This window comes from Salmo salar, chromosome ssa01 (assembly GCF_905237065.1).
Source record: "Salmo salar chromosome ssa01, Ssal_v3.1, whole genome shotgun sequence".
Lineage (NCBI taxonomy): Eukaryota > Metazoa > Chordata > Actinopteri > Salmoniformes > Salmonidae > Salmo > Salmo salar.
In genome coordinates, this window is record NC_059442.1 from 39,255,063 (window position 1) to 39,270,083 (window position 15,021).

Here is a 15,021-nt window from a genome sequence, read left to right on the forward strand (position 1 = left end):
TTTTACAGAATTTAGCAGGCGTAAATGTGTATCCGTCCAGAGATCTGTGAACAATGACGAGACGATCATGTCTAACAATGGGAGTCGGTGTCACAAAAGCGGAAGGCAACGCGTTGGGCTTATTTTGGATATATTTTGGCGAGAGTAAAACCTCTCGTTTCGCGCAGTCTAAGTCTCTTGAGCCGGAAAAAAATGGCGCAATGGATTAGGGTCATAGTGCTTAATTACCACATTTCTGCGCTGAACTAGGTTGAATATTTGTTTAAGGGAAACTGGAACTCCCTTAAGTCCAGCGTCCCACATAGTTCTTGACTTGATTTCTCTTTAGAGAAACGGCATGTCGGGATCACATATCACAAACTAAATGGAATTCAAGTAATTGAACCGAAGTCGGTAAATGAGTTGTTTAATAACCTAAAAAAGGGAAATATTGGTTAATCGCTCAACACTAATTGTTAAGCATTTTGAACAAAGAGCCTTTTGGGAGCCAAATGAGTCGGCTCTTTTACGAGAACGGACCCACATTTGCCGGCTGTGTGTATTGGCAGTAATGTGATGGGAAATTCGGATCTTTTCGACTCATTCAGTCAAAATAATTAATCTTTCGACTAATTTCGTTCATATGAGTCAGTTATGCCCAGAGCACGCATGACCCCCTGTCCGCGAACAATGAACTTAAAACTCGAGAGGCATGATTCTACAAACCTCTCGTTTACGTCTTTCAGCATAGGTGGCTTATTGGAGCTGTCATTTGTGACTGAGACTTGTAAACGTGTTAAGTAATACATATTTTTGATTGCTATGCATACAGATAAGATTGTCTTCATACATTTGAAACGTCTAGTTGAGGCCGCAACCAGACTAGATTGTGAACGACTCTTGGCGGAAAGCATTGCTTGACCGCGGTGAGGATGATGAGCAGCGCAATGGCTTTCGCGAACTGCAGGCCCACAACGATTAGTTCGAGTTTGAGGCTATGTCCATAACATTCAATAATACATTAATTACATCCACTCTTGCATCATGCCCGATCAATTAGTTCAAAACATGCATTTTTATTTTCTATGCTCATGATCTATTTTCCTGCGCGCATATGACAGAGTAGGAGACCATCTCTGTAGCCACTGCCGGAGGAGCGTATCATCTAGCAAACTCAGGTCAAACGAACGACTAAAATGAACGAGTCACTCAGGAAAGGGAATCATGACCCGAGTCAGTAAAAGGACTCGTTCAAAAATAACGAATCGTTCGTGAACTGCACATCACCACAGTAACGTTAGAGCGGGAAGTCCGGAAGTAATTTCTTCAAAGGAACAAAATCGGCGGGCTAAATTTGAAAAAAATATTTGTCGAAAATTGGTAAGACAAATTGACTTACACTGTAAAATGTTGGTGTATATGGGTAGTTATATAATAAACTAGTAGTTGTGGGAATGTGGTAAAAATACGTTTTCTATCTTAACGTAGACAAACGTTGCTTTCTCAGCTAACAGTAACGTTAGCTAGCACAACATTGTTAGCCTCTGCGAATCCGAGTGTGTAACGTTAATGGACACTAACTAGATAGTATAACGTTAGTTAGCTAACTAAGATTCGCTTGTTATATTGAGTACGAGTCTTTGCTTTTTTACAGCTACATATTTTCCAAGGTTGACCCCACCACTCTTACGAATGAATCCGTGGGACTTTGCTCAATATTCAGTGACACCAGTTGCAAGTCTTTTGACCAGGTGCGTCGCCTCGGGTGTTCTTTCCCAGGTGAGTGGATGCCGAGCAGGAGTGTTTTTAACTTATTGATCGGGCATGGTGCAAGAGTGAATGCAATTAATTTATTATTGAATGTTATGGACACAGCCTTAAACTCACGAACTAATCGTTGGGGGCCTGCTTATCACCCTCACTGCAGTCAACAAATGCATTCCGAAAAGAGTCGTTCACAATCTAGTCTGGTTGCGGCCACAGCTAGACAGATGGGTATAATTTGTGGGATGTTCCAACAGGAATCTGTTCCAAAAACGTCGTAAATAACAAGGTTGCCAACAAACAACGCATACACATTTGTATAGCGGCAGAATAAAATACCGGGTAGGAAGTGTACTATTTCAAAGTGTTTCACTCACCACGTTTATTCCAAAAAATGTCTGTCCTCACTCTGGTAGCCTATGGACAAACATTAAGAATAAGCTACGTGGTGAGTTGATGCCTATTTGGCAGCTAGTTAGCTAGGTGAATTGATCATGCTACTTTGTATGCGTTGTTTGTTGGCAACCTTGTACTTTACGTTTTTGGAACAGATTCCTGTTAGAACGTTCCACAAATTATACCCACTCCCAACTAGACCTCATTTCAAATGTATCAAGACAATCTTATTTGTATGCCTAGCAATCAACAAATGTGCATTATTTAAACACGTTTACAAGTCTGTCACAAATGACAGCTCCAGTAAGACACCTTTGTTGACAGACGTAAACGAGAGGCTTGTAGAATCATGCCTCTTGAGTTTTAAGTTAATGGGCAGGGGGTCATGCGTGCTCTGGGCATAACTGACTCAAATGAACGAAATTAGTCTAAAGATTCGTTCTTTTGACTGAATGAGTCGAAAAGATCAGTCAGGAGAAAAGATCCGAACTTCCCATCACATACTACCAGGACCCAAACTACCAGGGTTTATAATCGAAAACATCCTTCAGCTAGCTAGTACAGTAGCTCACCAGGACCTTGATTAACTGATTCAGTTTGAGTTTCAACAGGGCTGGAGCAAAAGTATGCATGCTCCGCCCACAGAATCCTACTCATTACTCCATGTGCTCCTACGTCACTTTTGTTTTGAGCTGACTTCGCCGTGGTTTTTGAACAGGTCACTTGGCTCATGCCCAGAAGGCAGCCCGGTTCCAAAATGAATGCAATCAACTTTCACCTGGTGCAAAACACACCTACTCCGTGGTATAACAAAGATTATAAACTGGGTGGTTCGAGCCCTGAATGCTGATTGGCTGACATCAAGGGTATATCAGACCGTATACCACGTGTATGACACCATTTTATTTTTACTGCTCTAATTAAGTTGTTAACCAGTTTATAATAGTGTTAAGGCACCTCAGGGGTTTGTGGTATATGGCCAATATACCAAGGTTAACGGTTGTGTCCAGGCACTCCGCGATGAGTCTTGCCTAAGAACAGCCCTCAGCTGGGGTATATTGGCCATATACCACAAACCCCTGAGGGCTGGATCCAGGCATTCCGTGTTGTCGTACATAAGTACAGCCCTAAGCCGTGGTATTTTGGCCATATACCACACCTCTTGCCTTATTGCCTAAATATACCACGGATATGACACAAAACTACTTGTTTACTGGTCATATTGTGTTGGTAACCAGTTTATAATAGTGATAAGGCACCTCAGGGTTTTGTGGTATATGGCCAATATACCATGGCTAAGGGCTGTATCCAGGCACTCCGCGTTGCATCATACATAAGAGCAGCCCTTGGCTGTGGTATATTGGCCATATACCAACACCACCTCGGGCCTTATACAGTGAGCATCGTAATTCATTGGACAGTGACCATTTAACATTTTGGTTCTGTACTCTAGCACTTTGAGTTTGAAAGGATACACTGACAATGAGGGTGAAGTGCAGACTGTCAGCTTTAATTTGAGGGTATTTTCATACATATCGGATGAACCGTTTAGAAATGACAGCACCTTTTGTACATGTTGCCCCCATTTGAAGATATTACAAGTATTTGTTGAATTGGCTTCACAGATGTGTGTCGTTAGGCAGGTGTATTCATTTGTATCGTTAGTGAATGCAGGAGAGCTGTTGATGAATAGTATTGATTCTAGACTTTGCTATTGCCTTTGGAGGTTGTTGTTGGGGTGTGACAACATGAGGAAGACAGCAGTGTCGATGTAAATGAAGCTGGCCGTCATAAGGCTGATTGATTTTCATTTCTGAAATAGGAACATTGCAAAAACCCTGGGCATGCCCAAGTCAACAGTTTGGTTCATCATTAACAAGAAAAAAACAACGGGTGAACTCAATTATGTCAAAAGACCAGGTAGACTGAAGAAGACCACTGTAGTGGATGACCGGAGAATACTCTCTATGGTGAAGAAAACCCCCCTGACAACAGCCCAACAGATCAAAAACACTCTCCTGGATGCAGGTGTAGATGTGTCAAAGTCTACCATACGTATAAGACTACACCAGCAGGACTACAGAGGGTGTACTACAAGATGCAAACCACTGATAAGCCTGAAGAACAGAAAGGTGAGATTACAGTTCGCTAAAAAGCACCTAAAAGAGCCCGAAGAGTTCTGGGAAAAAAGTATTGTGGACAGATGAGACAAAGATTAACATGTACCAGAGTGATGGAAAGAGGAAAGTGTGGAGAACAGAAAGCCATGCCCATGATCCAAAGCATACCACCTCATCTGTGAAACATGGTGGAGGTGGTGTTATGGCTTGGGCCTGTATGGCTGCCAGTGGAACAGGCTCACTTGTCTTCATCGATGATGTGACTGCAGACAGAAGTAGAACAATGACTTCTGAAGTCTACAGAAATATTTCATCTGCTCAGATAAAATCAAATGCCTCAACTCATTGGACGGCATTTCATCATGCAACAAGACAATGACCCTAAACATACTGCTAGAGCAACGAAGGGGTTTTTGATGCCCAAAAAGTGGAAAATCCTTGACTGGCTGAGTCAATCACCGGATCTGAATCCAATTGAACATGCATTTTACATGCTGAAGAGGAGACTGAAGGCAATAAGTCCCCGAAACAAGCAGGAACTGAAGATGGCTGCAGTACAGGCCTGGCAGAGCATCACCAGGGAAGATACACAGCGTCTGGTGATGTCAATGCATCGCAGACTTCAAGCAGTCATTGCATGCAAGAGATATGCGACCAAATATTAACAATGATTACTTTATTCTACATTATGTTAAACTGTCCAATGATTTGATGCCTGAAAATGGGGGGACTATGTACAAAAGCTTCTATAATTTCTAAACGGTTTATCCGATATGTATGAAAATACCCTCAAATTAAAGCTGACAGTCAGCACTTCACCCTCGTTGTCACTGTATCCTTTCAAACTCAAAGTGCTAGAGTACAGAACCAAAATAACAAAAAAATGGTCACTGTCCAATGAATTATGGTGCTCACTGTAACTTAATTAGATAATATTTTTGGAGCAGAAGTATGCAAGAAGGTTGCCATCTCTAGGAGGGTTGTTTGGGTACCCTTGAAGAAGAGTGTATGTAGTGCATTTGGAAAGTATTCAGACCTCTTCACTTTTTCCACATTTTGTTACGTAACAGCCTTGTTTTTCCTCATCAATCTACACACACTACGCCATAATGACAAAGCGAAAACAGTTTGTAGATTTTTTTCTCACATTTTATTACCTTATTTATAGAAGTATTCAGACCCTTTGCTATGAGACTCGATATTGAGCTCAAGTGCATCCTGTTTTCATTTATTATCCTTGAGATGTTTCTACAACTTGATTGGAGTGCAGCTGTGGTAAATTCAATTGATTGGACATGATTAGGAAAGGCACACTCCTGTCTTTATAAGGTCCCACAGTTGACAGTGCATGACAGAGCAAAAATTGCCCGTAGAGCTCTGAGACAGGATGGTGTCGGCACAGATCTGGGTATGGTCACTCTGACAGAGCTCCAGATTTCCTATGTGGAGATGGGAGAACGTTCCAGACAACCATCTCTGCAGCACTCCACCAATCAAGTCTTTATGGGAGAATTGCCAGATGGAAGCCACTCCTCAGTAAAAGGCCCATGACAGCCCACTTGGAGTTTGCCAAAAGGCACCTAAAGCACTCTCAGACCATTTTCACAGTAAAGTTGTATTCGGCGCATGTGACAAAGTTTGATTTGCGAAACAAGATTCTCTGGTCTAATGAAACCAAGACTCTTTGGCCTGAATGCCAAGCCTCACATCTAGAGGAAACCAGGCACCGCTCATCACCTGGCCAATTCCATCCTTAAGGTGAAGCATGGTGGTGGCAGCATCATGCTGTGGGGATGTTTTTCAGCGGCAAGGACTGAGAGACTAGTCAGGATCGAGATGAATGGAGCAAAGTACAGAGCGCTCCTTGATGAAAACCTGCTCCAGAGCGCTCAGGACCTCAGACTGGGGGCGAAGGTTTACTTTCCAACAGGACAACGACCCGAAGCACACAGCCAAGACAATACAGGAGTGGCTTCGGGACAAGTCTCTGAATGCCCTTAAGTGGCCCAGCCAGAGCCCGGACTTGAACTCGATCAAACATCTCTGGAGAGACCTGAAAATAGCTGTGCAGCGACATTCCCCATCTAACCTGACAGAGCTTGAGATGATCTGCAGAGAAGAATGGGGAAAAACTCCCCAAATACAGGTGTACCAAGCTTGTAGCGTCATACCCAAGAAGACTCGAGGCTGTAATCTCTGCCAAAGGTGCTTCAACAAAGTACTGAGTAAAGGGTCTGAATATTCATGTAAATATGATATTTGTAAAAAAAAAATAAAAAATTGTTTAAAAACGGTATGCTTTGTCATTATGGGGTATTATTGCGTGTAGATTGAGGGGGAAAAAACAATGTAATCCACGCAACAAAATGTGGAAAATGTGAAGGGGTCTGAATACTTTCCGAATGCACTGTAGTTGCTTTTCTACTGATATCCTAGACCACCACACTAAGCAGAGTCTCTTTCCTTACAGGAGGATGTTGATTCTGTCCCTAGAGAACCCCATGTCTTTTCCCCACATCTCCTGGAAGCTGAACAGCACATCACTATGGAACGGGAGCTTGACAAGGTAACCTTACAAACAGGTATTCTTCTATTAATTAGTGCACATAATAGCAAAACCTTTAACAAGAAAATACGTTTTTTTATTGGACATGTTCAGGTAGTACCTGCCTGTTCCAGTCCGTTTTCTTCCATTTGGTGCCTAGTGACTACAATCCTGGTTTGGTGCCAGACACCTGTCCTGTTTGATGCAGAGATATGCATTTACCTAACTTAGTTCTATTTGTTTTAGATCAATCTAGAAATGGAGTTGTTGAAGTTGGAAAAAGAAAGCGCAGATGTCACTCACAAATTTTATTTGAGTAAGTGGGGATGTTGTACTTTTGCATCGTGGCTTCTTGAGATTCAAAAGGTAGGTAGTATGTAGCAACATTGTCAGATACAAACATGTTTAATGCGTACTCTATTTAGAGGGACACAGCCAGACTTGGATGTAATTGTCTGGTCATAAATTAATCATTTAATTTGTTTCTTATAGGTCAAAGGTTTACATCATTGCAGCAATTCACCTCCCATCTGCATGATGTGCTGAGAGAACAGGCAAGCCTGCGCCGAAGACTGATGAAACCACTGTGTCAGACTAACCTGCCCGTAGAGGCAGATCTTCACAGGTGAGCTACCTTTTATTTTTGCATGCACTTGACAACACTGTGTTTACAATATTCTTGAATTCTGTATACAGGAAGATGTCCTGATTTGTACGACGATGTTTATTGCTGAGTGTATCTTTTTTGAATTGTATTCTCCCAGTTAACTGAGAGGAATGATGGTCCTGTTTTATAGATATGTGGTGGAGGTCATGAGGATGGTGGTGGACTTCATTGAGAACTTGGAGGCAAAGATAAGCACTGTTCGTTCTATTCCCACCATTGATGATTCCATGAGCAATCTGGTGAGTTCTTTCAGTCAAAACCCTATCCCCAGGCCAGATGTATTGCAAGTCCTAAACTCTGCCATGGCTTGTGTTCAGTAGAATACATGTAGCTACGTTTTGTACAGTCGAAAACATATTATCTTCCTCTTGACCCCTTTTTATCCTCTATTTTTGTTGAATTTATCGTAGGTAATGGTAGTAAGCATTGTCTGAGCCAGAATGGCCCATATTATTGTTAATACTGTACTGTGATTGTTCATGTTAATTTTATGCGTTGTACTCTCTTTCTCAGAACAATGGCGTAGCTCAGCTCCTAGCCCAGGTGACAGAGGTGGAAAGACTCTCCAAACAGATTCTACAGTGGAGAAGTCAAAACAGCAGCACTTCCATCAATGACATCACTACCTGAGAGCAAGGTGAGTCCCAATTCTCCACCTTTTTCCTGAAGTGTGCACTTGCCTGTCATGGATTCAACAAGGGTGGAAACTCCCTACAGCCAATGTTTACACGAATCCACTGCTTTCAAATCCAATATTTTAAATTGTGTGCAAGTAAACACTTTGGGAGAAGGGTGGAGAATCGGGGCGCAACCCAAGTCAAACCTTTCAGAACCCTTCAATGGACATTTTCTCATTTATACATGATGAGGATTATGTTTTCTGAAAATGTTTGACAAATGTCTCATTCAGAGAGAATGGGTGTTGTGTTACTTTACAACATTCCCCTTAATGTGCTTTTTTAAAAATCTTTGTTAATTTTGATTCTAACTAATGGTATCTTTGTAAATAAATCTATCTTGTTAATATTTGGACTGTGTGTACCCTGCGGACGATGGAGCCGAGTAACTATGTCACAATGAGACCTCCCGATTGGCGCAGCGATCTAAGGTACTGTATCGCTTTGCTTGAGGCGTCACAGACCCGTGTTTGATCCCAGGCTGTGTCACAGCCGGCCGTGACCGGGAGACCAATGAGGCGGCACACAATTGGTTCAGCGTCATCTGGGTTAGGGGAGGGTTTGGCTGGCCGGGATTTCCTTGTCCCATCGCGCTCTAGCAACTCCTTGTTGTGGGCCAGGTGTCTGCAAGCTGACGTCGGTACTTAGGGGAATTGCAGCGATGGGACAAGACTAACTACCGATTGGATATCACGAAATTGGGGAGAAAGAGGGGTAAAAGTACAACAACAAAAAAATCACTATGGGGCTATCTCGTCTGTGGACACTGAATTACACTTTACTCTCTCTAACTATCAAACACACACACAATTCCATTGTTGATGGGTGTTTATGAGATGAGAATGAGGACAAAAGAGGGAAAATACTGGTGAAGAGCCTACTTTAATGCCAAGACTTTGTAGACACAACTGTAACACACAAATAGACTAAAGCAGAGTTGGAAAAATATCCATAAATTCAGACACACACTTGTACAATGCACATCAAAACATTATTTAAACTTCCCATCTATCATAACATGACTACAGTCTGTGACTGTGAGAGCTGTAGAGTAAGGGCCAAAAGCAATAAAGTGAATGTAACAATCTGTTTCCTTGCTGTTCACTATGTACAGTGCCTTCGGAAAGTTTTCAGACCCCTTGACTTTTTCCTCAACTGTCCCACAGTTGACCATGCATGTCGGAGCAAAAACCAAGCCATGAAGTCAATGGAGATGTCCGTAGAGCTCTGAGACAGGATTGTGTCGAGGCGCAGCATTGAAGGTCCCCAAGAACACCGTGGCCTCCACCAAGTTTGAAACCACCAAGGCTCTTCCTAGAGCTGGCCAAACTGAGCGAACGGGGGAGACCACCTCTGTGGAGATGGACAACCATCTCTGCAGCACTCCACCAACCAGGCCTCTATGGTAGATTGGCCAGACGGAAGCCACTCCTCAGTAAAAGGCATATGACAGCCCGCTTTGAGTTTGCCAAAAGGCACCTAAAGGACTCAGACTATGAGAAACAAGATTCTCTGGTCTAATGAAACCAAGATTTAACTTTTTGGCTTGAATACCAAGTGTCAATTCTGGAAGAAACCTGGCACCATCCCTACAATGAAGCATGGTGGTGGCAGCATGCTGTGGGGATGTTTTTCAGCGGCAGGGACTGGGAGACGAGTCAGCATCGAGGCAAAGATGAACGGAGCAAAGTACAGCGAGATCCTTAATGAAATCCTGCTCAGGACCTCAGACTGGGGTGAAGTTTTCCCCCTCCCAACAGGACAGTGACCATAAGCACACAGCCAAGACAATGCAGGAGTGGCTTCGAGACAAGTCTCTGAATGTCCTTGAGTGGCCCAGCCAGAGCCCGGACTTCAACCCGATCGAACATCTCTGGAGAGACCTGAAAATAGATGTGCAGCCATGCTCCCCATCCAACCTGACAGAGCTTGAGAGGTTCTGCAGAGAAGATTGTGAGAAACTCCTCAACTACAGGTGTGCTAAGCTTTTAGCGTCATACTCAAGAACACTCAATGCTGTAATTGCTGCCAAAGGTGCTTCAACAAAGTACTGAGAAAAGGGTCTGAATATTTTTGTAAATGTGATATTTTATTTTTTATATATTTGAGAGAACAAAATAAACTAATTTTGCTTTGTCATTATCTGGTATTGTGTGTAGAAAAACTTAATATGTTACATTTTAGAATGAGGTTGTAACAAAATGTGGAAAAAGTCAAGGGTCTGAAGACTTTCTGAAGGCACTGTGTGTGTATGCATGTATATAGCCTTCCCTGTAGCTCAGTTGGTAGAGCATGGTGTTTGCAACACCAGGGTTGTGGGTTCGTTTCCCACGGGGGGCCAGCACAGAAAAAAAAATGTATGAAATGTATGCATTCACTACTGTAAGTCGCTCTTGATAAGAGCGTCTGCTAAATGACTAAAATGTAAAATTTAAATATATAATATATGCACACACACACCATTGGCCTGGCACTAGATATGTGATTTAATGCTTGGCATATCAATGAACCTGGTCAAAGCAGTTGAGGGATCCTTCTCACAAAGACAGGCTGATTCATATGAGCAGGGTGTCATCGACTGAAGAATTTGAAAAGTTGGACACTTGGGCTATTTTAGACTTTTCTTTAGCATAATTGAATTCTGTACAATAACCACAGCTTTTGCTATGTGTAAGGATTTGTTCGTAACCGACTTGCCTAGTTAAATAAAATATAGCATTGTTAGTATTGGTGTTGTAATTCAATCAAATGTATTTATAAAGCCCTTGTTACATCACCTGCTGTCACAAAGTGCTGTGCAGAAACCCAGCCTAAAACCCCAAACAGCAAGCAATGCAGATGTAGAAGCACGGTGGTTAGGAAAAACTCTGTGCAGTCTGACATTATGATTGAACTGTGTTTATTGTGTAATTTAGCATTTTACAGTACTTAGACCTACAACGTATATAAAGTGTGGTTATGGTAAAAACGGAGGTTGGCGTTCACGCATGTGTTATTCTGCTGCATACCACAAGTTGTCAGCTTTGAGCTATGTCGGGGGACTGTTCCCCAAACTGCAATTTTGGAAACTGTTGCAAATGGCAGACAAAATGTGGCAACTGTGAAACAACATGCAGTGAACAACAAATTCGCGATAACGGTGGATTGCTAGAAAACCTTTCTTGACCCATACCTAAAAGCTATAATTTCCTTTCAGGCCCCAGCGAGGTTCGAACTCGCGACCCCTGGTTTACAAGACCAGTGCTCTACCACTGAGCTATGGAGCCGGTTGTTGAGGTAAGAATGTATTGGCATTTGATCACGTGATGTAATAGCGCCATTCGAGTTATTTTACTTAAAATTCAAAATAACCAACACTTCCTATGTCTAACTTGCCCGCACATATTCCGCTAGCAAGGCTATATTGTGGAAACGAAAGCTGCGTGCCAGCGTCGGACACTCGCTGTTCAGTCCAATTTTGCCACCTCCGTCGTGTATTGGCTAGCAAACTAATTACAAAAGTTTATTAAAAAAAAAAAATCAAATATTTGTCTCATTGCCATGTGTACAACCATATGGTTCAGAGGTTGTTGTTCACTTGCAGTAGAATGCTATGCAAATTTGCAATGGGAGAGCCGATCCACTAGTTTTCCTACATTTACCGCGCTAAAGCAACTGACTGTTATTTTAATTTAACTAGGCAAGTCAGTTAAAAACATATTCTTATCTACAATGATGGCCTGGCATAGCTCTAACCTGAGTGGTGCAGAGGTTTAAGGCGCTGCATGTCAACGCAAGAGGCGTCGCAAGAGTCTCAGGTTCAAATCCAGTCTCTATCACAGCTGGCTGTGATTGTGAGTACCATAGGGTGGTGCACAATTTTCCCAGTGTTGTCCAGGTTTGGTTGGGGTGTGCCGTCATTGTAAATAATAATTTGTTCTTAACTGACTTCCAATAATGGCTGGTTGTGATACAGCCTGGAATTGAACCAAGGTCTGCAATGGTTCCTCTAGCACTGAGATGCTATGCTACTCAGGAGGTGCATCCAAAGTGTATTTCCCTGCAACATGCCATTGTTTATGAAAGTTTTTCTTTATAATGTCAAATAATATTCATAATATATCACACACTCATGTACTTAAATCATAATTGTGTGTACATCAGTGGAGGTTCCTCAGAGGTGGAAGGGGAGGACCAATTCTCAGTGAATTTCATAAACATTAAAGTTATACTTTTTAGATAAAACTATACTAAATATATTCACGTCACCAAAAATAATTTATTAAAACACTGTAGCTTCGCAGCACTCTGTAGGGTAGCACCATGGTGTAGCCGGAGGACAGCTAGTTTCTGTCCTCCTCTGGGTACATTGACTTCAATACAAAACCTAGGAGGCTTGTGGTTCTCCCCCTCTTCCATAGACTTACACAGTAATTCTGACAACTTCTGAGGGATGTCCTCCAACCTATCAGAGCTCTTGTCCACCGAATTAAAGGATCAGAGAATGAATCTAGTACTGAAACATAAGCTACAGCTAGCTAGCACTGCAGTGCATAAAATGTGGTGAGTAGTTGACTCAAAGAGAGAGAAAGACAATAGTTGAAATGTATTTTTACAAATTCATTTCTTCAAAAATTAAGGAGAAGCAAGAGCGAGAGAGAGATTTCTTTAAAAAAATAACAATTCTTTCACTTACTTAGCTAGCGAATGCAGCTAGCTAGTTTAGCCTACTCAAACACCCGGCTCAAACAGAGAGGGATGCTATGTTACCTAACTGGCTATGGCTCTCCAACAGTGCAACTCTTCCAAGTTAAGGTAAGCTTTTGGTTTTATGAATTTATTTCCACCGGGGCCTGCCGGTGTAACTGCTAATCTGCTTGCTAACTGTACACTGTACTGTGTGATTGTAGCGAGTTTACCAAAGTGTTAGTTCTAGTAGCTATGTTGCCTAGATGTTAGCTAATATGGTGACAACAGTGTAGGCTGTGTGTAGCAGTTAGTGGTTATGATATGAAGATTTGGCCAGGTCACAGACAGCTGTTTGTTGTGCACTGAAGTCCACAAGCAAAAGGAAAAGGTGAGAGGAGGAGAGCGCGTAGATACGAGAAATAATTATCCAATGATCTAAGGGCTCATGCTGTTTGTATGTGGCTGCTTTGAAAGTGAACTGTGTTTGGGTGTGATCAATGGTGTATTCATTCTGCCGATTCTGTTGAAAAACATTTCTTAAACAAGCAAACAGAACGAAACAGGGATAAACATACCTAAATTTGTCCAATAGAAAATCCTGTTTTTAACTGTTGGACTAATGATTACATCCTAGATCAGCTAGATGCAGACAAGATTGTAAAAGGCGGTCTTGAATGTGTCAATGTCTGTCACCTTGATTACTAAAATGTCTCTCGACCTGGCACCTATGTTGTAGACGTTCATTCATAAGCCAGGTTGTAGCAACCTTATGATGGGTAAGGGAAAATTAGAGTATCACGTAGTAGCCTAAACCTATCGATCCTACATTGAGCTGAGTGAATGAAATATGAATGGCAGTCATCCAATATGGTGTAATAGAAATAAGGCCATGCTCATAAAAACAATAGTCGTCCTCCTTCATTTTAAACGGCACCGACCACCACTGGTGTACATTGTACAATCAATTTAGAGAGTGAGAGAGAGAGCCTCATATATATCCACTGTATACATGAATCCCAGAAAAGTTTGTTCCTGTTATAGTCACATCTTTGGTCACGTTCACATGGGTCAAACAAAAACACCTTAATGATTGGTTGACTATAGAGCCTCCCACAATGCAGGCGATGGCTGCAGCATGAAGTTGAAGAGCAACTGCAGAAACTTGATCACATGATTTATGAACCTTTATGCAGTCTACTTGTTGGTGCAAGTCTGACAATCTTTATCTCCATAATGCCACACACTTTGAAAGGCAGTGACCAATGGTGGTTATTTACTTGACAAAAGTGATCAGCTCGAACGCGCCCACTCTCACTTCAGTCTTCTCTGTATACAAAGTGGGATAAAACTTTCCTTGAAGAGATTCCCTAAAAACACGCCACTTCGATACAGCTGTGACTTTTTCGTAGCAGGTTAGAAGAATTAACGTGGTAGGTTAGGCGAATTAGGTTAAGTAAAGGGTTAGGCTTAGCAGAAATGCTCACCTAACCTCTATCGAAGTGGTGTGTTTTTAGGGAGTCCCATCATTGAATGTGCTCATGGTAGTTGGCAAACCAAATATCCAGACAATAAAAAGAGAACTTGGTTTGATGGTTTGCAAAGCGAGCGATGAAGTGTGATTTTGCCCTAGCCTTGCCAAGAGGCACCTGTCAGGTGTCAGTGTGCAGCGGTAGGACTGAGTCAGGCGCAGGACACAATACTGAGTAAAATGTAAATTTAAAAGACATACTTTACTCGAAAAGAAACAATAATTTCCACGCAGGGAAAAACACACCAGTGCACAGAAGTCTAGAACACTAAACAAAGAACAAACACGCACAAAACCATGTGGGAACCAGAGGGTTAAATAGGAATAAATTATAATGTAATGGGAACCAGGTGTGTACAATCAAGACAAAACAAATGGAAAAAGAAACATAGATCGGTGGTAGCTAGAAAGCCGGTGACGTCGACCGCCGAACAAGGAGAGGCACCAACTTCGGCAGAAGTCGTGACATGGTGCTTGACTTTGGCAGGAGTTCACCAAAGCTGAGTAAGAGTACCTCGAATTTTCAACTGCTTGAGTTCCTGCACCTCTTATAGAATATTATCTCAAAAGTATTGTGGAGTTCCTGCACCTAAATATAAACAGTCCCTGCACCCATAATCCTTTGTGGACAGATTCATGCTTACTTCTGGTTAACCGAGATTACTGCATCCCAAAAT

At 42.1% G+C, this 15,021-nt stretch overlaps 1 protein-coding gene and 1 non-coding gene across 3 annotated transcripts; one reads left to right on the forward strand and one right to left on the reverse strand.

The window, feature by feature from the left end:
• The first annotated feature begins 1,083 nt into the window (after positions 1-1,083).
• On the forward strand, positions 1,084-8,497 carry haus2 (HAUS augmin like complex subunit 2). 2 transcript variants are annotated; one of them, XM_014194073.2, is made up of 7 exons: positions 1,084-1,359; positions 1,634-1,758; positions 6,730-6,825; positions 7,051-7,120; positions 7,297-7,429; positions 7,602-7,710; positions 7,985-8,497. In XM_014194073.2, exons 2-7 carry the CDS (start codon positions 1,672-1,674, stop codon positions 8,099-8,101), a joined length of 612 nt encoding a protein of 203 aa, XP_014049548.1. In that variant the 5' UTR covers positions 1,084-1,359; positions 1,634-1,671; the 3' UTR covers positions 8,102-8,497.
• A 2,845-nt stretch (positions 8,498-11,342) lies between these two features.
• trnat-ugu (transfer RNA threonine (anticodon UGU)) lies at positions 11,343-11,414 on the reverse strand. The gene has a single exon. It is a non-coding gene; the product is annotated as a tRNA-Thr (tRNA).
• Positions 11,415-15,021: the final 3,607 nt, after the last annotated feature.